This window comes from Crocodylus siamensis, chromosome 12 (genome assembly GCF_052110815.1).
Source record: "Crocodylus siamensis isolate JL-2025a chromosome 12, ASM5211081v1, whole genome shotgun sequence".
Lineage (NCBI taxonomy): Eukaryota > Metazoa > Chordata > Crocodylia > Crocodylidae > Crocodylus > Crocodylus siamensis.
In genome coordinates this window covers 46,681,359-46,705,663 of record NC_143406.1, presented here as the reverse complement: position 1 = coordinate 46,705,663, position 24,305 = coordinate 46,681,359, and the positions used below count along the sequence as shown (strand labels likewise).

Sequence of the window (24,305 nt, the reverse complement as noted above, 5' to 3'; positions counted from 1 at the left end):
CCTGCGTGGTACAAGCCAACCTCCCTCCATCACGCTTAGATCTAGCCTTGTTTGTTCAGTGCCTTTGGACTCCTTTATGAAATGCCCTTCCAAAGGTCTGGGCACGTGTGCAGGAATCGGCATCACTTGTGTTGTAGTCATGCACGGAGGCCTTATTGGACTAAATGATGTACACACATGGCATCAGAAAGCAATTAAACTGCTTAGCAATTAACCTTGAGACCTGGCACAACGATAGCAATGACAAGCCTTACGCTCTGCAGCTGGACCAGCTTCCCAAGTAGATACTGGGTTGGAGAAGTGCTGCCATGCACACATATCTGCTATGTGGATCCTGCCAAGGGAAGATCTCTTGTAGGCTGCACGTTGGCTTCGGTTGCATTTTGCTTGGTCCGGGAATTGCTCTACAGATGCTTTCCCTTTCCGCTTTCTTACGTTATAAGACGCTGATTTACAGTTCTCTCAGTGGTAATGGACTCATTATTGCTGGAGTTAAACAGTTAAATACTTTCCCTGTGCATAAAATACTTTACACAAACAATGAAGACCAAGGATAATTATCATGGTAAATCAAACCTCATGAATATGTACTGAGATATGATTTATTGTTATAACCAGCATTCATCTGAAACCGGGGACGTTTGTGCTGAGAGACGAGGTTTTTGCATTATTTAGTGAAGAAGGGAAAGGGAGACAGATAATATCCTCTGTGCTACAGATGTTGCTGGAGTTTGCCGGGGCTTTTAAAGAGTTAGGTCTTTCCTTTCAAAGGTGTCAGCTCCTGTCTGCCAAAAGGTTGCTAGACTCCCTTATAACAATCGCTGTCGGGTTCAATGAAAAACAGAGCAGCAAGAGGAGGAAGGTTGTGGGCACCCAGTCAACTGGTTTGCAAACAAAATGTAGAGGGTAAAAGCAATCAGAGCTTATCTTTTGTTAAACCAACTCGATTTTTGCACAAAAAAAAATTCTTTAGGGTAAAAGCATGCCTTTAGCGATAGATCTGTCTGGACAGGAGAGAGTATTAGGAAAGGTTATGTTTTAGTTGCAAGGAAAATCCTTCCTGTTCAGGGTACTATGGCTCAGACGGGCTGGACAATGAGATGCGTGCATGCTTCTAGCTAATGGATGGTGTCCTGCCCTTAGCAGTCAGTGTGTGTCACCGGGGCTCCGGTGCATTGCCAACAGTATCCGTTGGCTGTTTGTTGAGCGGAGAACAGGCTGCCTTTTATTGAGCTGTGTCTACTGTAGGCACGGCTTTAAACATCCAACACCAAGGTCCATAGCGCAGACCAGACTCAGGGACTTCAACAGCAAATACACCCACAGAGTTTTCTTCTGGGGTCAGCTGTATTGGTCTAGGGCTATGTGATGACTTGTGGTTCAAGTCGATGACTTCGTTGGACCCGCTTGGAGGTGGGTTGATGTTTCTGGCAAGTTTTCGGATAACACGGTATCCTCTTTCAGGCTAAGTGGAGTGCAGACTGGGGAGACCGGGGAATCAGTCAGTAGTCCATGCCAGGGGTTACCAACCACCGGGCTGCGAAGGGTTAGCTGCCGGGTCGTGGCACAAGCCCATTGCTCGGACCCCCGTCTCTCTGTCCCGCGCGGAGTTAAAGCCGGGCGGCGGGGCAGCCCTGGGAGAGAGGCAGCCGGCCCCGGGCCGTTCCCGTGCTGATCCGCAGTATAAAAAAGGTTGGGAATCGCTGGTCTGTGCAAGTGGAGAGAGCAGTTGAACTGCTTGGAGGCCAGTCATAGCTTCTGCATGGGGTGGGGGAGAAAAAAAAATGGTTGTGGGTTATGGTATGGGTACCCAGTATGGAGGAACACAGCTCGTGTCTGTTCGGTCCATGATTTTTCGTGTCCAGAGAGGTGATGCAGTTGAGTTCATGGGCATTGGGCACCTCTTTTGAAGGCGATCTGTCATTTTTCCTTTGAGGATAAAGACTGAGAGATCTGACAGAGACTGGTCATTTGGGGGGAAATGTGCCCCTACAGACACGTGTGGGTTTCTGTCTTTGATGGCTTTCCTACGTGCGTTCGCCCGTGACCACCAGTTCTGGCTCGTCTCTCCCACCTGCCTGCCATCCGAGCATTTTGTGCATTGGATGAAGCCTTTTGCAGGCTTTGATGTGCAGGTATAAGATCCAGGGATGGGGATGGTTTTGTTATCTCGGGTCGATATTGTGGGGGCTGCAGGTTTTGCAACTCTTTTCCAGTCCATCGGTGGCCATTTGGGCTGTGGGAAGTTTGCTTCTGATGATCAGCCTTGCCAGATTTGGAGCCTGTTTAAAGGCTAGGATGGGTGGGTCAGGAAAGGTTTGGGTGTTTTTTCAAGTATCAGTTGAAGTTGTTTAAGGGTTTTCCTTACTGGGTCAATGGAGGGATGGTAGATCCATAAAAATGTATGTGTATATATACACCTACAGAGGCACCTAAACTTACAGCTAGAGGGGTGACGCTGTTAACTGCCAATACCCAGCAGATAGTAGTCCTGTTTAGGGCCGGTAGCTAAAAGAAGACTTAACTTATTGAAGCCGATAGCCTTTTTTAACCCACTGCCAGAAATGGACTTTGAATTGGACTTTCAAATCCCATGTTAACTGCTTTCCTTCTTTTCCCCAGTGAAATGGGGCTTTCCAGGACTCCAGTAAAATTAGATCAAATACCCCTGACAATCCTTCTTTCCTTTCCCACGCGACATTCATGCCAGCGGTCAAACATTTTTGACATCGCCCCATTCAAGGGCAGACCACCCTATCGGCAGCCTACTTCTTATCCGTATTCTTTGATCCTTGCGCATTCCCCAGACTTATCGCTGACTCTCGCAGTAAACTAAACACATTGGAGGGGTAGTTGAGAGTGTTACTGGGCTGCCCAGCTAATAACCATGCAGCGTGATCACAGGCAAGGCTCTGGTGATGATGTGAGAAGGAAAAAACCCAGTTGCCTGTTGGATCCCAGCGTGAGCTGGCACCCTAACGGTTGGATCCAGGAGAGCTGTGTGCATTTGCTCGTAAACAGCGCAGCTTTGCACTCGTGTCAGTGCAAGAGACTAAACACAAGGCTGTGCAACGATTGCTTTTGGCAGCCTGACTTTCCATAGCAAATCCACACTTTGCAAGACTCGCCAGTTGTAAAGGCAAGGTTAAAAACGCTTTGCAAAGCGAGATGGGCGAAAGGAGAGACGTCTATGCAAAAGATATTACTCAGAAAGTAATAAAACCTGTTTTTCTGACCGGAGAGGTTACTTAACAGCTTGTGTCATGAGGAAATAATTAAAATTATGAAATGGACTTGAAAAATATAGTTAGTGATTTGATTAGCTGCCAAGCGGTCTGCGTAGGAAAAGTAATACTCCATTATTCATTGGTCAGAGCTCGTTAGCCAAATCAATATGCCCATGAAAGGGCAAGCGACATAGATAAAAGGCCTTCCAAACGGCATATTGAAGGCCTTGTAAACTTAGTGAGAGCACCACGCTAATTAACGAGCTCCTCTGGTTTACGATATCATCGGAACTTGCCTTGACAGGGTTTACAGGATCCTCCTACCCGGGCCAGCCAAGTTGGAAGATAAGTGAAAAACATCGCGGGTCGAGACCCACTGTCCAATTCAGCGTAATGGATCTTGATCCAGATCGGATCCGTCGCGCTTGCAAAGGATACAGCTGGCACAGAGATAACGATGTACACGCAAGGTGGAGATACAGATATATCAGTACAAATGGACCTTTCATACCGAGATCTCAAAGGCTTTATAAATATTTGGCAGGCAATCCTGCGTTCGGCGAAGCGAATTCATGCTTAAGTGCTGTGTTGAATTGGATCCTAAACTTTTGAAGAGAACAAGCCAAAAGACTTAACCAAGATGTCAGAGCTGGGACTGGAAGTCAGTAGTTCATGCTTTTAGTTCCCTGATCCATCCATGAAGCGAAGCTGGGGTGGTTTTTTGTTCCCAGACTTAGTGAGGGTGCCTCTGCCGGTCAGGTTAGTTCGAGTGTTCGCAGAAACCGAATCTCCCTGGGTGCAAAGGTCTGGCATCTGGGATAAGGCTACAATTTCGCATGCCACATGCTTGGTTCTTATCATCTTTTAAGCTTCATTTCACAAAGCAATTTTCCAAATTTTCCTCCGTTGATTAGCAGGATCTCGAGGTTGATTTCTATCTGTAACAGTCCATCTGGCACTCACCATTAGTACTTTTATAATATACAGAAAAAGAATCAAGTGTTTCAGAGGTAACACTGACTTTCCTAATTAAAGTAGGGTTGGGGGGGAAAAGGGGGAAGTTATTATTTTTTCCTCTCTCTAAAAACTGACACCAAAAAAGAAGAAGAACCTGATCTAGGACAGGACTAAAGCCAAGTCTCAGTATGCATTTTAGCCAAGTCCAGGAAGAATGATTTTATGGGGAAAACTTGTAGACGCAGGGAAAGAAATAATACCAGAAAGAGGTTGAGAGATGGGGATTAAGGTGGAAAAAGCACAATGTCAGCTGCCAGCCTCCCGCTGTACACTAAGGATGTCTGAGTTAGCTGCCACTGGCTTTCATCTGCATCCCCTTTGTGATTCTGGTGGGAACGTGTTAAATTGATTCGGACTGAATTTGCACACCCAGCCTGATTCTGCTCTTGCTTATGCTGCGATAAATCAGAAGAGCAACGTAGGGTTTCTGCACTAAATACAACAGGAGAAGCGGCATCACAGCAATTAAAGGAGTAACTAACTTCCTCCTTTATCTAATGACTAAGCTGCTGCAATTCAGCTTCTGCTTCGTGCGGGCAGGAGCCTGCACCTCGGCAGTTGTGTCGCGGCAGCTGCCATGTGGTGAGGCCCCATCTCATATTATCCCAGGGTAAGTCATTCTCCCGTCTGTCCCACTGCTAACTTTGGATACGGGGCCCAATCCTAGGCTCGGTGATGTCAAAGCGTGCGTTCCCGTTGAACCTTGAATCAAGCCCTTGCCCGATGCAAGGGAGAATCCGTATGCTGCAAATCCCCAGTGTAAGAGGAAGCTTAGCACTCATCCCTTTAGATATTCATGATAATTGGATGGGTTTCACCCATCTTTTACCTGGCTGAAAACATACATAGGAGAGTTCAGGGGACTGTTCAATACCTACAGAGAATGGGCATGGGATGCAGGACTTGCTGACTGCCCTATAGGGCCTTTGAGGGGCTAGCACAGGGGCAGGCAATTATTTCGGGCGGAGGGCTGCTCGCCGAGTTTTGGCAAGCCATCGAAGGCCGCATGACAGGCAGCCAGGGGCAGATAAATATTAATTTTCTAAGTTTTTTAGGATAAAATGGCCTGGCAAGCTGCATCCAGCCTGCAGGCCACAGTTTGCCCACCCCTGGACTAGTGTGAAAGCACCACCCTAAGCCAAACTCCCTTCCCAACACTATAAGGACCAACTTCCCTATCCCTGTCCATCTCCGGCTTATTATTGCCATTGGCAGCACCCTGAAGGACCAGCTTGCCAATCATCATAATTGAATCTTTCAGCCCTTTCCCTCCAGCTGCCGGATGGAGTTTGCCACATATCTCTGAAATCTCTTTCATCAGGGGAGAATTAGAAAATGTGTTCCCTGCCGCCTTAGCTCTGTTGATAAATAATTGCATGTTGCATTTATTGGAGGCTTTGAACTGGTGCGTTTGGAGGGGCTGTTTAATATGTCCGCCTGCAGATGACTCTGACTTGAACTGAATTTAATTATGGCAAATGGATTACCGAGATTGAAAAGCACCGGAAAGGTATTTTGGGTCTTTGCAAGGCATTCGGAAAGGGGCTTGGAGGGCCAAACGTTGGGGCTGCTGACAACTGAGTTAATCAAACTGGAGGCTGGAAATGGGAGAGAAGTCATTTCCGTTTAGGAAAGGAGGTGATTATTACCCGCTGGGAGCTCAAAGGGGCGAGTAATCAGAGTGCTGAAAGGCGTTTAAAATGCGAAGGAGGATGTAGACCGTTCTTGGCCATGCCGCCGAATATTTTGGCTCTGAGAGTATAGGCGCAGGGTCAAACTCGGCTCTCCTGCAGTTCAGCCTATCAAGAGCATTCCCATGATAGGAGAGGGAGATGATGCCAGCATCATTGACTTCAGTTGGGTCCATAACTACAACTTGTTTTTTTTATCTAAGTCAATAATGGATCAGATTCGCAAGGCTTGATCCTGTGTGACATCCAGATCCTGCTCTGGCAGTACAGAGGGGGTTCTTAAAAGAGCTAACAATTGTATTTAAACTCACCTTGAGACGTTTTATGTAGTCTTGGGGTCCATAAAAGGGGCCTTCTATATAAATAAGACAGCCCGTAAATGGATAGATGCTTGTTTTCCATCCAAGCAATTGGGTATTTCTGTGTTTCACGTTGAGTGTCCTCCTAAGGATGAGCTCACAAAGAGCTGCTGGCATCTCAGGAGACAGGGGAGACCAGGCGAGCTGCTTTCTGCATTGCTTTGTCTTGCACACAAGTAAATAATGCAAGTTTTAATTACGTCGGTGTAAACGCCCGTAGCCCTCTGGTGGATAAATCCCGTGGATCGATTGATACGGGTCGAAGCAGTTATCTCATCCACAAGGAGAGGGAAGAAAATCATCTATTAATATTCAGCCCCCTCCTACCTCCCGAGCTGTGGCAGCTGTTTCTCAAGCAGAGTGCCTCCAGAGCCCAGCCTTCAGGTAACTCCTTTCACGGAGAGGCCCCTGCCGTTTAATCATGTCGCTTTGAGGTTTGCCGGCCAGACGCCAATTCAAGGAGGTACCTCCAATATGTTTCGGGTCCCCGGGCTCATTTTTCATCACCAAGTGGAAACGGATGGAGCACCTGTTACCGCAGCTGTTACAGCACAACTCCCAAAGACCCAGCTCTGGAGGGAGAGATGGGGGCAGCGGGGGAATGAAATGCAACTTTGAGCAACGCTAAGGAGCCTGATTTCTTGGGTAGCCGGCAGCCGTTCAATTTCGCACCACCCCACCGGCCAACTCGATCTCGGCTCCAGTGTGAAACTGCACGAGCAATTAGTGCAAGCGATGATTGTCCGCCTCGCGTGCGCACGCCAGGAATGCGGATGAAACGAGGCTCGGTCCGTGCACACATGTCAACCGCATTCAACTCCAGGCCGACAATGCCAGGTTCCCGGGCCTGGATGGGTGTACGCCATGGACCTGAAGTCGTTCCCGGCTGCCAGCGATTGAAGCAAGGGGCGGGGGTTGAGGTATGTGTTGGTTTCTGCATCTCCAAACCATCTCCCTTCCAGCTCATGCATAATGCCAGACTGAGCGATGGTGCAGCACTGCGAGACACTTTCTGTTCACCCACGTTCAGGGTGATTCTTGATACCAGCGTTGCCGACCGCAGCCGAAATCCGACTGCCAAGATCCGCGCTGACTTCAGCCCCATCAGAAAACCACGGAAAGGAAGAACAAAGGACATATGCTCGCATCCCTTGTATGTTCAGATCTCCCATTTAAAGGCCACTGATGCAATTCCCATTGCAACTCGTGTCAAAGAAACCCACCTGGCTCAGTGGCTCTCAATAAATATAACCAGCACTTTGTAGGTTTGCTCTTTGATAACCTCCGGACAGATTGGCCGTGAGGTTTGAGTCTGTTCTCATTCACATCCAGGTAACCGCCTGGAAATCGGTCATCTCCCTTTACAGCACTGCAGTTGGGTGACTCAAGCCAACGGAGCTGTTTCGGGTCAACGCGGGGGTTAAGCAAGGCCAGAATATGGCCCAGTGACTAAGTTTGTGCCAGGACATGTGATTTCTGAATCAAAAGTACTGCTTTTGCTGCCATTGCGCTGTGCCGGGCTCTCCCCAGCGCTGGTAACAAAATGATGCAATGCCTCTTAGGCTGCTTTTTAACTAAATAAAAGGCTTGAATTACGCAGCGGCTTTGGCTTTGTTCTGCACACAGCCAGTTTGGTGTTAATTAAATCCTCGGCTCCTTTGCTAGGGAAAGGAAGATAGAAAACACGGGTATGTAATCGATTCGCCGTTTAATTAAAGTAACGTTCTTCCATTCAAAGAGTTTGCCACAGCCAGGCCCATAATGCAATTTTAACATTAAGCTCCGGTCTGGAAATTACAAGGAGTCGAGCTGGAATAAAAAAATCAGCAAAACATTAAAACTTGAGCTTTGCATTCAAAGTGTCCAAGGGCTCAGAGACGAAGGTGGGCTGGAGAGCCCTGGCTGGAGAGCGAGGAGGTGCTTTAAGCTGTGCATCGCACTGGCTCTGAACCAGCGCTCGGCGGGTTTTATTGTGCAGTCGGATGGGTCTGAGTCCTTCGAGATTCCTTCAGAAGTGTCAGGCCAATATTTTGGCCACTTGCATAGTGCTCCCTGCAAACTGAGCCAAGGAGAAAAGCAGAATTGCAGATCTGGAAGAGTCCCGACAGACTTTTCAGTCTGATGAGTAACAGGCATTAGTGCAAGTTTGACGTTTGCTAACTTTCCTCCAGATTGTAACTCTTGTTCTTTTTTGTTCCCCCCCACCCCCACCCCCTTCTCTTCTTTGTCTTCCCTAGGTTATAACCCTGGAAGGATGGGTTGACATCATGTATTATGTTATGGATGCACATTCTTTTTACAATTTTATATATTTTATATTGCTTATAATAGTAAGTATGAATCGTCAGCTGCACGCGCTTCTTGGCACGGTTTGGCAAAGCTGTTTGCTATCCCTTTCCCGGAGAAGAGCCAGGTGCTGTGATTAGACTCCATCAGTCATGCCCAACGACCTCCCAGCCAACCCGAAGTGAAAGGTTGTCGTGATGGTATGGGGTGGGGATTTTTTTGACCGCCCCCCCTCCCCCCCAAGAAAGGGCTCTGTCCTTTTTTGCAAACCACGTGATATATTGTCATAATTTGCCAAGCCATCCGGTCCTCCCCCGCTCCTTGTGCTCCCCCAGTCTTGGTTTTATAACCTTGACTTTTCCTAGCCATCGTGCCTTGTCTACGTGGTTGCTAATGAGAACAAACAGTGTGCGGCCTCCCGCTGCCAAATCCCCAACTTTCTTGCCAACCCAGAGGGTAATTTGTTTAAATCAAGGACTGTGTGGGTGCAGCCCCCGACACTGGCACGTCCTTGATTGGAAGAAACGTCTCCACCACAAGGCCTGAGGGGCTCTGGGTCGCTGCGGTCTGCTGGTTCGAGCCGGGAGCTGGGAACTGGGGAGTGTGGCGCTGTATTCCCAAATCTGCCCTTTGGCAAATTGCTGCACCTGGCCTTCTCCATCTGGTCCACAGAAATAATCCTTTCCCCCCTTGTAGACCGCTGGGAGATCTGCCAGCAGTGGTCTATGGAAGTACAAACTGTTTTATTTTGTTTTTTAAGGGAGTTTAGCTCTCCTTTAGGAGCATAAACTAAAGCTGCAAAAGTTAAAAAAAAAACAAAAAACCAGTATTCACTAGTGTTTCTGGCCCAGCACAGGGAAAGAAAGGCTATGAAGAAACAGGCACCAACGCTGCCCTGAGTCCTCCAGTGCATAATACCACATTCAGGTTATCGCAGTTTACCCCTTTTCCCCATCACTCGCCCTGGTACCCGGGCACGTAGCCAAAGACATGCGGTGTGCGGGGCTCCAAAGACGTACGTAGGTTGGGACACTGTGTAAACCCCCTCTATGTACTCATGCCGCGAGTACCAAGCCATACCACCGCACCCTGGGTTTCTCTTTTGGGCGCTTTTGGAGGTCCCTAAAGCATCCACCCAGTCAAGGGAGCTGCTTCCGGAGAAAAATCCCAACTTCAAGGTAAGGCAAAAGGCAGGAGGTAAAGAGGAGTGAAGGAAAGGGTTGGATATTTCACTTGGCTGCTGGAAGATGACACGTCAGAGCTGAACATGGGGCTAGGAGCCCTCCAAATTATGTTGTGCCCCTTACACATTAAACACTTGGGTATTCGACGGTGGAGGGGCAAAGCACCCCGGCTCCTAAGAGCGGCCCCCGCGCACATGGGTTGTAGCAGTGGGAGGGTTTTCTAGAAGCTGGCAACGTTGTGAAGTCGAAGGCTGTCGGGTCCTCTGTACTGGGCTCCAACCAGTCAAAGCTTTCCAATCTGGACCCTTTCTCCACGTACGTAGCCCTTCAGAGCAACCAGAAGCCAAGCAGCAGCCAAGGCATTTCTGGCTGAAAGCACAGGCCGATATTAAAGATGGGAGGATATCGCCGGGAACAATAACCCAATGATTTCTCCTGAGGATTCATGAGACGATGGCCCAGATTAAATCCATAAATTTCCTTCTGAGCCAAGCGTGCAGGCTGGGCCATGCGGGCAGCAACACTTCCATGATGTCTCTTGACGTCAGCCACTCTTCCATTTCAGGGCACTGATTCTCATAACAGGAACATTTGCCATTTTCCTTAGGCTGGCCTCTGGCAGCAAATAAAATGAGAAAGCAAAAGAGAGAGAGAGAGCTTAGAAGAGGAGCCAGAATGATGTTCTCTCTATAGCATGAGAATATCTTTCCCTGATAATGTGGATTCTGCAAAAAAAAGAGGGGTTGCTCCATGCCCCGACCCTTTTGGAGATCCCCACAGGGGTACAGGAGCTCTGTTACCCCTGGCCACCCATGCCCACCTCCTTACAGCCCCTTCCTGGCCCTTGTGGGTTCCCTTTGGCTTGAATAACACATTTGCACTTCGTTCTTTGCCTAATCCGGTATCTTTTATTAGTTTTAATAGAACTATTTTCCAAAGAGTTGGAAAAATTCTTCTTTTGGGTGTAAATATCCTTCGTCAGGCTTTATACCCGAAAGCTTGCTAAGAAGAATTTTTCCAATGATTTGAGTTGGTCTGATAAAAGATACCAGAACCTGGTAGACCAACACGGCTACAACCTATACCCCTATTTGCACTTATATCAGTTTTGTGCACCATTATAAACCCCACTGGGATGCAGAGCAGACTGCCACGAAGCAACCCTGGGGTTGGGGGGAGGGGGGTGGAAATCTGCAGGCAATAGGCAACTCTTGGATTTCCTCTCATCATTATGAGAAAAGAAACGAGAAAACGAATGACTTTGGGCAAATGACTATCCTGGGCTAATGTGGACACACGATGCATACGCCCAGGGCGGGGGGTTGGACTCGACCTACTGAGGTCCCTTCCGACCCTAACACCTACGAATCTGGGTAATGTAGCAGTTTAACTATAATGGGATAATTCTCCACTACATTTGAGTAAGTTACACGGGCACCGGACCGTGTCTCGTCCTCTTTTACACTGCTGTAGAGACCAGCTGCACTGGTATAAAGCCGTCATGTATCCATGCCCTGAAGAAATGAAGTAGGAGGGAGAGCTTAGCAGCAGTCCCAGAGGGCGGTGTTCATGAAATGCAGATGACAACGCTTCAGTGTGCACTGAATTAAATGACCTATTTCTCAGCGGTACCCGATTACACTATTTTATCAGTCCCCCTTTAACATAGTTTTTTGGGGGTTGGGGATGTTTTTTGAACCTTCCAGCCCATTGCCAAAATGCCTTGAAATGACTCGAGCGCGGATTCGAAAGCTTGCAAGGTTCTTTGGGTAGACGCGCGATCTTTTATCAGAGAACTGAGTAGTTGGGGGGAAAAAGTTCTTTGCAAGCTTCCAGGTGCAGCACTTGGTTCTCCGAGGGCAGATTTGGCTATTCAGCACGTCCCAACGTTTAAGCAAGCACAAAGGTGTTGCGAACACCACAGGGGCACGATGCACGTGCGTGTGTTGGGTGCCCGCTGGCAGCTTGTCCGACTAATTCTCCCCCTTGGCTTCCCCAGGTTGGTTCTTTCTTCATGATTAACTTGTGCCTGGTTGTGATAGCAACACAGTTTTCTGAAACAAAACAGCGGGAGAACCAGCTGATGCAAGAGCAGCGGGCCCGCTACCTCTCCAACGACAGCACAATTGCCAGTTTCTCGGAGCCGGGCAGCTGCTACGAGGAGCTGCTCAAGTATATCTGCCACATCTTCAGGAAGGTGAAGCGCCGGACGTTACGCCTGTACAACAATTGGCAGAGCAAGCGCCGGAAAAAAGTCAACCCCAACAGCACCACCAACGGGCAGAGCCGCCGGGGCAGGAAGCGCATCACCTCTATCCATCACCTCATCCACCACCACCACCACCACCACTACCACATCAGCAACGGCAGCCCCCGGGGCCCACGCTCCAACCCGGAGATCTGTGGCCTGGAGCTGAAGGTCATGAAGCCAGGAGGCCAACTCATGCTTCCCCCTCCGTCGCCCAATTTGCAGAGCCCTCCCGCTCCCGATTCGGAGTCGGTCCATAGTATTTACCATGCCGACTGCCACGTCGAGGCCCCCCAGGTGAAATGCAAGTCTTCCAACACCCCCGCGAGTATTAAGCTGGCTGCTGGGCTCACCAGCCACGGCAACATGAACTACCCAACCATCCTGCCTTCTCCGGCTAGCAAAGCCAACTCGGTCCCAGGGCCCAAAGGAAAGAAAAACGGCAGCTCGCCCGTGCCCATGGTGAGCAGCCCGGTGCGCTTGAACGCGGATTCGTTTGGGAAGCTGCAGCACCTGATGGGAGAGCACGGTAAGGGAAAGGGACCTGCCGTCTGCTTGCAGGGGCGTGAGGAGTGCCCTGCGTGAACAGGGCTCGCTGGAGCTAGGTGCTGTATTTTTTTGCATGCCCCCCCCGCAAGCTAGCAGAATGAAGGGGGGCGGAAAAAACCAAACTGTACCCAACGGCTCAGACGCCGTTTTTTCATGCAAGGCGCCGCCCTGCCATTTTTGACCGCTCGTGTTTAGGGGGAAAGGTGAGCGTGGTATGCAAATAACTACAGTATTTCACAACTCAGTGGGAGCTCCTGCTTTCTCAGCAGACAAATGAGCCTCCCAGGGGCCGAGTTCAGAGGCAGGGTAGCCAAGTCCCCAAGAGCTTGGCTGCTGTTGTAGAGCTCGTTGGAAATACCGCAACCTCTCGGTTCCTGAAAGCGGGGCCTGGAGGGAGGGTGAAGTGGCTTTCTGCAGCCCCGGGGGGGAGAGCTGAACCCAGGTCCTCGCTCCCCAGGGAGGTTCACGTCAGAGCCAGGGAGCCCGTCGCTCGCTCAGCATCACCATCTACTGTCCTCACTTGAGTCATTTAGGAGAGCAGGTCTCAGAGGTGGCACGCTCATCCTTGTCTGAGATGGCTGCAAGGCTGAAGCCAGCACACGCTTCCCTTTTCATCGGTCCCCCTCCCCTCCGATTTCCAGATGCTCAGGGGACACTTTGGCTTAGTGAGGAGAGGGGACTGGGCTGGGACTCGGGAGATCTGAGTTCTGGCTCTGCCACTGGGTGGCTCTGTGCCTCTTTTTGTTCCAGGCCTCAGTTTCCCTATCTGTAAAATGGGGAGGGTGACACCGACTGCCTTTGTGAAGGACTCAAAGAGCAAGGGATGGAAAGGGGTGCAGAACAGCTGAGTTGCTGTTGTTTCAGGACAAGACATATTTGGGCTCCTTTGTCTCGTTTCTGGATTATTTTTCTCCTTCCACACGAAAGCGTCCCTCCCCCCCTCTGAGATCTGTAGCAAATCAATGGCAGACTCGAGGCAGTTTTATCACGCAGGGCGTCATAAAGTAACAGCAGCCAGAGTGAGGGGAGAGTGGGTGGAAACTGCAGTAGAGTCTTCTAATGGCAAAACCACTGAAGGGCTGTTGAGTTAATGGCAGAGCAGAGGAGCCCAAACCAGAGGCAGCGAAGAGGTCAGTCGTGTCGTGGGCTTTGTCAGTGCTAAGTACAGGATCTGGGGATAAGGCAAATTGCTGGGCAACAGGCTCTGGTGCTGCATCTTCTACCTGCAGCAGGTTGACTGAAGCATGCAACGCAGCAGTTCAAACTGCCCGTTCCTCGGGGTCTCTTCCCCACGGTTGTGAAAGAAAATCCTTTTAGCCTTCCCCAGAGGAAACAGCACTGTTCTTGAGGCTCCCTCCCTGCTTCCGCCCTGACCCGGATCAGTGCGGCCCAAGCTGGAGCCCCGTTGCCCTCCGCCTGGCGGGGAGGAGTAAGCAGAGAGGGGCAGATCGCCGCGGGAGTCTGCAGTTCGCCAGAAGGCAAGGCAGGTCTGCACCTTAATAGGTGAATGAAAGGGGGGGTGCGTGTGTGTGCGTGCGTGCGTGCATGCATGCACACACACACACACACGGGTTCAAGACCCTTGGGTATACATCTATACATATGCACACTATATATATATACACATATAGGTTCAAGAAAGCTTGTGGTCTGTGTGTGTGTACATGTGTGTGTAGGCGCCTCTCTCTCTTTATATGTATATATGTGTGTTTACATGTGTCTGTATATATATATGTATACATACACACACACATACATACACACATACAGGCACATGTATACACACACACACATACATATAGAAAGAGGGGGCGGGGTGTAGCGGGGTACACCCCCCCCCTCATTTCCTTCATCTATAACGATGCAGGTCTGCCTTGCCTTCTGGCTAACTGCAGACTCCCGCGGTGATCTGCCTCTCTCTGCTTATTTATCCCCGCCACACCGAGGGCAACAGGGTTCCAGGTTGGAGAGAGAGATATATACAGGTACTCCTAGTAATTTAGGCCCCTCATTAACCCTTTTCATGCTGCTGCCCCGCAAAGCGCAAGCAGCACAGCTTCTCTTTCCTGTCATGTCTCCTCCTAGAAAGATGCACCTGGAGCTCAGAGAGCAGAGCAGGCTCTCCCTTTTGAAACAAATAGGACATGTGCCCGAAGAGGCGTCATACACAATGGCTCTCTGTGTGTGTGTGTGTGTGTGTGTGTGTGTGTGTGTGTGTGTACATGCACACGCACACACACCGCCCACTACATAGAGCACAGGGTTTCTTGAACCTGAGTTCCTCTAATCAGGTGTTGTGAAAGGAGGTGCAGAAGGCAGAGTATAAGGAGAAGAGACAAATCGCAATGCAAAAGGCAAGGGAGGGAGCGGGCGAACCTAATGAAACCTCCCAAAGAGCAGCCTGGCTGCCCCCACTCCAGGCGGCAGATGCCATCGCTGGTGGCTTGTTTCACTTCTGATCTCTGGTCTTTTGTCCCTGATGTGATGAGCTGGTGGGAGGATTGCACGGTGCTGCCGCCTCGCTTCTTGTTGCCCTGGGATAAACCAGCGCAACGCAAGCCCCCGGAGGCCAGCTGGCTGGGCAGGCTGAGGCTTACCCACCGGGTGGGTGCTGCCTGACACCACTTTGGGCAGATGTCCTATTTGTTTCGAAAGGGGAGAGCCTGCTCTGCTCTTTGAGCTCCAAATGCATCTTTCTAAGAGACACACCAGGAAAGAGAAGCTGTGCTGTTTACGCCTTGCAGGGCAGCAGCTTGAAAAGGGTTAATGAGGGGCCTAAATTACTTCCCCAGGTGTGAGGGGTGGGCAGCTAGAAGCAGCTGCAATCAATGATTGCCGGCCAGCCCAGACAGGGGCTTGTCCTGGTGAGGCTTGAGGTAGGTAGGCTGGAGCAGGAGCAGCAGCAGCGTGGGGTCAAGACTGATCAGCAGGAAAGGTAGGAAGCAGCCTGGGGAAGGGAGGATCTTCCACTGTTTAACATGGGGCCTCTGGTCTGGGCCCTGGAGATGGAGGCTGAGTTCCCCTGACCTCCTCTCCCCAGTGGAAAAGGACGTACTGGCCCTGGACATCAAAGGGCCAAGGGCTCACTGGAAAAAGGCCCAGAACTGGGTATTCACTCTCCCCCTGGACTCTGGTTATGGGTATGAACTTTCTTCCCCTGTATAACTATGTAGGGAAACTATGCATAGCATAATTAAAGCCATTGCCTCTCTCTGGCTATGGCTTTAGAGAGAGGCAATGGCTTTAGTGTAGGTAGAAAATTTCATTGGGGGGGCATCAAGCCTTGCTGCCAGGGGTGCCATAGACACGGATGGCTGACTTTTAAAAGAAGCTTCTTACAAAGATCCCAAATCCTGCTCTCCTGTCCCTAGCTGCAGGCAGTCCCCCAGCCCCAGGCTGCTCCAGGGGGTATCTCTGGGTTTGAACCTGAAGCACCAGTTGGCTGCACGTTGGTGTTCAGCACACAGATAGGAAGCAGTAGGAGCCCCTAGCCAGGGATACCTTTCACTTCCCCTCCTCTCCGGTTCTCCTTGCACAGCAATAGGGCTGTGAGCCCACTGCAAATGCTAAGCTCTTCTAAATCAGAAGCCTGTCGGCTCTAAAGGTGAATAGGCACTCATCTCAGGAGCTCTTCCACCATCTGCATCACTCATTTCACCTGGTGTCAAGCCACGGCAGCATTGCCAATATTGCAGCCTTGTCGCAACTGGGGGGCACCTGCTTCCAGGAACCCTGGGATTGTGCGAGATTTGGGGCGTTCTTTGTTCTTGAAGTTTTCCAGCCGGTGTGGTCGGACATAAAACCTGGGGGGAGAGTGGATCCTGGAAATTCAGCCACCAGGAAGTAACTTTGGAGGCACCAAAGTTGCCACTTGTCTAATGCTTGCATGTTCCAACATTGCATTTATAGACAGACGGGTATTTATCGTCACGGCGTGTCGGTTAAAAATTAGCGTGCTCGGAGGGTCAGAGCTAAGGGTGTTTGTGAAATCTGCTGGAGGGTGTTTTCTCCATCAGCATTGTTTTTTAACTGAATGCGCAAGCTGGCTAAAATAACAGGGTGTCCTAGGTGGAAGCATGTATCCTTCAAAATGCTCTGGTAGGATAGAGCAGTAGGGGCCAACCTTTTTGGCAGATGTGCCACAAATTAGCCCCACGTCTTCCCCCAAGGGCTGCTCCAATCCCCTGCCCCTACCCTACTGCTGCTCCAAACCCTATGCTCCCCTCCAGACCTGCTGCTCCGCTTTCTGCTTCCTTCCCTGTGCTCCCTGCCTGACTCACTGCTCTGCTTTGGACTCCCTACGTGCTGCTGGGCTGCCTGTCCCCTCCCCAACACAGAAGCTGCCCCTGCTCTTTGTCCCCCGTGTCGCAGGCTGACCACCCCAGAGCAGAGGAATGTTACGTGTCCTGTTCTGCTGCTGCTTATTCCAGGGTTTTGCATTAATCACTGGCACGGCCTTGGCTATGTAAGTTAATGAGGGCTCGGGAGGGAATGTGTTTACTTTGCCCCCGCTCAGCAAAGGTCTGGGAGCAGAAGGCAAAGAAAGCGCTGAACAGTCAGCCGGAGCGTACGCCGGAGAAGGCCTTGCGCACGGGGAGCAATGTTCTCTGTGCTTTGCATGAGATCAGGCCGTGCCAAAGGCTCTGCAGGCAGCCTCGCCTCTCCATTACACCTGTGGTAATTCGGGGACCTCTGCTGACCTCACCCCACCTGAATTTGGGGCTGGGATTCACACTGTTAATCGTGCAGCAACAGCAGCCTGGTCATGGAGAGACCCTTCCTCCTCCGGGATGCCAAAGCTCGTATCCGTGACCGTTTCTGTTTCGCCAAAGCGATGGATGGCACGATGCTAGGGAGCTCTTGCAAGGAGGAAGGATGTTTCTAAGAACGGAGCAGGGTTCCCGGTGCCCTGTTTGGGTCCTAGGTCTGGTTTCCATTTTTCCCAGCCCGATGCATGATTCTACCCCATTGCTGAAAGTGGAGCTGGGGTGCAGATGAGAAGTTAACCCCTTCTCCTTCTAGCAGGGGTGCTGACAGGGCAGGAACCAGGGAGCTGGTGGTGTTTATGTCCGTCCAGTTGATTAAGGAGCTGTGGAGACCTTGGTCCTCCTCTATTAGCAACTGCTAATGACTTGTAAACCCACTGCTGCTGGTTCTTGCCATGCCTGGGGTTAAGCCAAGGTAACTCCCACCTGCTGAGGAGGGCTCCAGCCTGCACTAAGCTGCAGGAAATCCCTGCACGCTGGGCCGGTTGGACACCACAGTGAGACCCTGGGTCCCCCAGCTCCATCTAAAAGTCCTGGCCTCCCTCTGGATTTGAATAAGAAAAGGTCTGCAGTGACTAGTTTCTGTCTCTCCCAGCTGGGAAGAGGGAGCAGAGGCGAGTCCAGGCAGTGCCAGAGAAGTGCAAAGCACAGGAGCGTTTGGAAGATAATTGCCAGCATTAACAAGTCATTAGCAGCCAGGGAGCTCTCAGCCCCACCTGAAAAAAAGAGGTCTGCTAGAAAAGATGCAATTGTGGGAAAGGATTCGCTCTCCGTTGTTGTGGAACTGAACAACAAAAAGAAAATAGCACAGCCTGTTCCTAGGAGTTCATGTGCCCTGCAATGCTGCGAGGTTATTTTAACAGGCAGCCAAGGAAAGTCTGGTATTTTGAAGACGGCTGCGGCGCCAGTGTTTGCACATAACTTTTAACGCTTTGATGGCACGGAGGAGATGGGAGCCATGTGCCTCAAACATGAGCACCTCCAAGCCCGCTTGTGCCATTGCGTTTCACCTGATCTGTCTATTTAGGTCTAAATCACTGCTTTAGCAACCAAAGCCGGTGTGGGGGGGTGGGCTCTAATGGCTCCAGATGTGAGTTAGGAGAGTGGGGAAGCAGCTCGAACTGCTGCTATCCTGGGCATGAGCACCTGATTCACCCCAAAAGCTGGGTATAAGCAGCTGGGCATATGCACCATGCACATAAGGACCTGATTCACCCCAAAAGCTGGGTGTAAGCACCTCCGGACAGGCCCCTCTCATGAGATGAGCAGACAAGTTTTTCAGGCTTGTGACTTCTGCCTGATGTCTGGAGAAGCAGCCAGACTCAAGTCCTCGCTGTCATTCGGCTTTCAAAGGCATGAACAAAGCCATAGCTTTGTTCTGTGGGTTTTCTCTAGACGGTCCTGGCATGCTGGACGTTCGTGCCGTGTAGCGTCCAGTTCCTAATGAAAGGGGTCCAGGTTTGGAAAATAGCCGCTGTCTTGAGTGCCCAGATTGGAGCACCTGGAAGAAAGGATGTCTGAAAACCAGGCCCACGTATAGAAAACGCCTACCTAGAATCACTGGCCACATATGAACATCTTGATCCAAACCACCAGATCCCCCAGTTACCCTCCTCTCAGCCTAGTCAGAATGATATCAGGAGCCAAAATGTCCACCCCCTTCCCAAACCAGTCACTTCCAGCAGACCCAGTTGCAGGAATTCAGTGTGATGCTTATGGTGCTACTGGGCTTCTCCGAACTGCAAACAGGATCCCAGCTCAGGCTCCAGGCAAGGTTTCCATGCAGGTTTGGGTCAATCCCAGTTTCACCCCCGTCGGGTGGCTCGCCTGCGTGTTGGCCAGGAAAGGGCCCCTGCGTGGACATGCATCTTCCAAGCTGGGTCAGCGATAGCCCTGCCAGGGCCAGCTTCTGCAGGGGCTCCCTGCATTTCTCCCCACGCCACACTGTACACTCAATTTGGATGCTTATCTTGCTGGGATCCTATGATCCCTGCTGACTTCCTGCCCCTGGGGCAGGGGGCTGGACTTTGATCCTCCGGGGTCCCTTCCAGCCCCAATGTCTATGAAATGAAAAAGTAGCCTGTTTGATTAAAAAATCTGGGCTTATCCGGGACTCCCCCTGTGTCTTCTCTGCAGTGAATTTATTATAAGCTTATGAAGCGGGGAGAGGCGAGGGGCTCTGGAGAGGTCATCCTTGACCAGAGGTATTTAATCAGGTGCTCTCCTCAGCCCCGCTTCCCCCCTCTCCCACCCTTCTTTATTATCTAAAGTGTCCTCTAACTAGGGTGCAACATTTTAATAGTGCCTGTGACGCTGCTAATGAGGTGAGGGCGCTGGATTTGATGCAGACTGACTTGAGAGCATGTGGCGTGCCATTGTTTTTCCCCAGCGTGCCAGAGCGCACACCGGTCCCTGTGGAAATGGCTCTCCAGCGGTCTTGGGGACAAGGTGCAAATAGGGGATCTGTGGGATTGGGAGGCAGCTGGTAGATCTATAATTTTTTTTTTTTTTTTTTTTTTTTTAAGGGCTTAACGATCTTGAGGCCTTTTCTTCCAGACTGCAGTAAACACAGACCCTAGCACCCCACCCCAGTCGTTCAAGCATCAAGCCCCTCGCGTGTGACGGAGCAACTGCAGATTGTTAGGCACCAGCATATGATGCAGCAGCGGGGAGATTTCGGGAGCCAGGTGCGAGTTGCTAACCCTGTCCGTGTCCCTTGTCCGTAGGTCTGCGCAGGGCATCCAGCAGGCTGTCGGGGTTGAACGTGCCGTGCCCGCTGCCCAGCCCCCAGGCCAGCATGCTGACTTGCGAGCTCCAGAACTGCCCCTATTGCGCCAGCATCCTGGAGGACCCCGAGTTCGAGTTCAGCGAGTCCGACAGCTACGACTCCGACAACAACGGCGTGTACGAGTTCACGCAGGACCTGCGGCACGGGGACCAGCGGGATCAGATTCAGCAGCAGAGGAACAAGAGGAGGAAGAAGAAGAAGAAACCCAAGGAGAGGAATAAAGCGGCCAGGCTGTGGTCGGCTTTCGGCAACAAGTTGAAAAAGATCGTGGAGAGCAAGTATTTCAACCGGGGGATTATGATCGCCATTCTGATCAACACGCTGAGCATGGGGATCGAGTACCACGAGCAGGTGAGTGACGTTCGCCTTGTCCTGGTTGGTGCCTGTGCCCTGCCTCCTATATGATGAGACCTAAATCCCTGCTGTGGGGACACTGAATTTCAGACACCGGGTGTTTGCGGGGCACGGCTCACGTCCTCGGGGTCGAGTGCCATTCACAGATAGCATCGTGTCCACGCTCTTGAGGATTTTGAATAGGGGATTCATTGGAGATAAGCTGCTCGCAGGCGGGTCGGGGACAGAGGATCAGGCTGGGACCTGGCCCTGTACGTTGTGTGCGTGCTTGTCTTTGTGGGTCTCTACACATGTGCTCTCTGTTGTATGGGTCAGGGCCAGAAGCTGCCCCCAGATGGCCTGCCTGCCAGGGGGATCTGGTCATTCAAGCTGAGCATGATGTGATGTTAACCCCACTCGCCTCCCTCCCCAGAGGTTTTTGATTTGATCTCGCTGTGGGATGAGTCCATCTCTCTTCTAAGCCTTTTGAAGGGAGGAAGAAAATGCCTGCTGTTGTAGGTAATACGGGGAACAGCGGGACATCAAGAGACAGCGTTTGCAGCAGAGGACGGTGCGTCCTCGCCGCTGGCCCGCTGGCGAGACGAGGGGGAGAGAGCTGAGTCACCCCGAGAGCCAGAGATCAGTCAAGTTGTTGCGCAGGAAGCTGCTCTTCCCCAAGACTTCTTGGAAAAGCTGGTTAACCCCAGCTGTTTTCAAATGACATGCTCAGAAACACTGCGTGCCGCTTCTCTGCAAGCGTTGGAAAATGCTGCCTGGTGAGTTTGCTGACGATTTGCAGCGTCCCACCAAAAGCCTTCCCAAAGAGCGCACTGCTGACGTGGGGAACGCGTCCAGCAGAGTAAAATTAGGTTTCTGAGCTGATTTGCCTTCTAGTTTTGCCTCCTCAGACACAGCTAGTAGAGGCGGTGCAGTGTCATGGAGGGAGCACTTATGTGCAATAATGCAAAGGAAAATGTGCTTTGTCTCGTCTTCTCCGATGTGCTGCAGCATGTGGACTGTGCACAGCAAACCAGATTGATGGACCAAATCTTCCTTGTTGCTTTTCCACTTGTATCTGTTTGCCAGACCCACATTATTCACTGAGTGGCTTTTTTTTGTTCTTTCAAGACAGTTACCTAAAAGAGTTGAGTAGCAAACCTGCAATAATCAGCTAGTCCAGAGACACGGAGGTGGCCTCCGAGATGATGAAAGAACTTTTATCGCCGTCACGTTTTGGTCTGAGTTGTTGAATAGCGAGGTGGATGAATGCGTTTCCTCCCTTTACACCTCCCTTGAATAGGTCCAGTCATTTGCCAGGGCGGCTGTGTTTCTGCAGGGATACCTTTTGTTGGTCCCTAGACAGTCTGTTGACTCACGATGAGGGAAATCCTTGGATCGGCGGCAGTGAGAAAGCACAGGTGTATTGCAGAGCGTGTGACAGCTTACGCAAGCTAAACCGTGATAATCGTGTCCTTGTTCCTAATAAAGTACAACTCTAGTCTGCAGATTTATATTGGAGCCCAGCCTGGACACGATTTGCATAAACTGTCTCAAAGCCAATATCAATAAACGCTTCTTAAGCCGCTGGCTAAAGAGCTGCAGACTCCAGCCGGTTTTGCTCCTAGCTGCTGGACAACTTGGGTACAGTAAAAAGGAAAAAATTTGAAGGGAAACCTGTGAACATGCGTGACTGTCCAACAGCTCTGTAGCGCGCAGCAGGGATGAGACCGCGCTGAGCTGTCAAACCCAGGCTTCTAAACACCTCGCCCCGGCAGCCTAATATCAACAGGACGACCTCCAAAGCTTCGCCGTAGGCAGAAAAACGATGCTCGGGTGAAAGCAAACACAACCAGACTTTTAGGTTATTCGGCTGGAAAGCTCTGGGCTTCTGTGAGCAAAGCCTGGGAGACTTCAGAGCTCACGACCCAACCAGCCCTATGCGACTCTTGGCTGTGGGAGGCAGGACTAGAGAAGCAGGTTTGCGCAGAGACCAAGAGTGAAATAAGGGGGTAGGACATGGGGTGACCCCCAAAATACCCATTCCCACCTCTATGCCCCATTTGGTGCCAGAATAATCAGCTGAATCACAATGCCGGTGCATTTTGAGCTTAGTGGCCCCAAGACTCAGGTACAGCCTGGGGGTAGCAGCTGCATGAGCTTCTCCTAGGCGGTCCATGGTTGAGGGATCATCAGTCTGGGAGATGACCCAGCTGCTGAATCTCTGTCTCGCACCCCATCAAGCTTGGGAGCCTGGCAAAGCTTACCGGGAACGAGGGCTCCAACCCTAAGGGTCCACAGGGAAGTGGTTATAAGAAATCAGGAGCAATCTGGATGGGGAGACCTTGTCCACACTGCTCTGGTGACAAGTCTTTGGCTGGGGGGGAGCTCACGCAGCTAGGCCAGGCGGTGTCCAACCACCCCGTGCATCTGGCTGCTTTCCCCGACCACGGCAATCGGCACCTGGTGCGGAGCACGTGCTGCAAACGGTCTGCCAAACCCCACCGCGAGCAGGGAATAGTCTCAGCCCCTGGCTCCATGTTCTGGGATTTCCTCGGAGGGGGTTATAACTCTGACCGGGTTGGCCTCGGTGGCATCTGCCAGCTGTGCTGCTGGAGTCCGTAGTGCTGATGCTCGTCCGCTCGCTTCAGTGAATAGCCGTTAGCTGGTTGCCTTGACCTGGGCTGAAGGCCAGCCCTCGGCCAAGAGGTCTGTCTCCAGATCCCACTGCCCGTCGTGCCAGCTGCTCGGTTCTTCCCCAGGCCTTTGTTTTTTAACATGATTTAACAGCTGTTTGCTTTTCCTTCCCGGCTTTCCTGTTCTGTGAAAGCAACTGGAGCCATCGCGGACGGACCGGTGTGCAGGGGGGTGGGGGGGTGTATGCGTGTACATACACACAGCAATGTTGTGAAGTCTGTGTGTAGGTATGTATATATGTGTGTATGCGTGTGTGTGTGTGTAGGTATGTGTGTATGCGTGTGTGTGTGTGTGTAGGTATGTGTGTTAGCGAGGAGTTAGTTAGGGTACTTCTGGAGAGGCTGGACGTGTTCAAGTCCGCTGGTCCGGACGATCTTCACCCTAGGGCTCTACAGGAACTGGCTGAGGTCATTGCGGGACCCCTGGCGCGGCTCTATGAGCGCTCGTGGTGCTCTGGTGAGGTGCCGGAGGACTGGAAGAGGGCCAATGTGGTCCCTATCTTCAAAAAGGGAAAAAAAGAGGACCCGGGGAATTACAGGCCAGTTAGTCTTACCTCAATCCCGGGTAAGCTCTTTGAAAAAATTATCCTGGCGCACATCCAGGAGGGCCTTGCGGGGGAATGCATGCTCAGGGGCAACCAACATGGGTTCATCAGTGGCAGGTCTTGTCAGACCAACCTGGTGGCCTTTTACGATCAGGTCACCAAATCATTAGACGCAGGGGTTGCTGTGGATGTAGTCTTTCTGGACTTCCGGAAGGCTTTCGACACTGTCTCTCACCCTGTCCTCATCAAAAAGCTGGGAGACTGTGGTGTCGATGCCCACACGGTCAAATGGGTCGCTAACTGGCTGGAGGGCCGCACCCAGAGGGTGGTGGTGGATGGGTTCTTCTCGACCTGGAAGGACGTGGGCAGTGGGGTCCCCCAGGGCTCGGTCCTCGGGCCCGCACTGTTCAACATCTTCATCAGTGACTTGGATGAAGGGGTAGAAAGCACCCTGTTCAAGTTTGCTGATGACACTAAGATGTGGGGGGATGTGGGTGCACTAGAAGGGTGCAATAGGCTACAAGCTGACCTTGACAGGTTGCAACGGTGGGCGGATGAGAATAGGATGGGGTTTAACACTGATAAGTGCAAGGTGTTGCACATGGGGAGGAAGAACCGG

At 51.2% G+C, this 24,305-nt stretch overlaps 1 protein-coding gene across 3 annotated transcripts in view; it reads left to right on the top strand.

The window, feature by feature from the left end:
* The window catches only part of CACNA1H (calcium voltage-gated channel subunit alpha1 H), a 189,303-nt gene that overhangs the window by 49,327 nt on the left and 115,671 nt on the right, over positions 1-24,305 (top strand). For all 3 annotated transcript variants that reach the window (XM_090024755.1, XM_090024756.1, XM_090024754.1), the window contains exons 6-8: positions 8,532-8,624; positions 11,764-12,541; positions 20,054-20,466. In XM_090024755.1, coding sequence (XP_089880881.1) covers positions 8,532-8,624; positions 11,764-12,541; positions 20,054-20,466 — 1,284 coding nt within the window. The remainder of the gene's footprint in view (positions 1-8,531; positions 8,625-11,763; positions 12,542-20,053; positions 20,467-24,305) is intronic.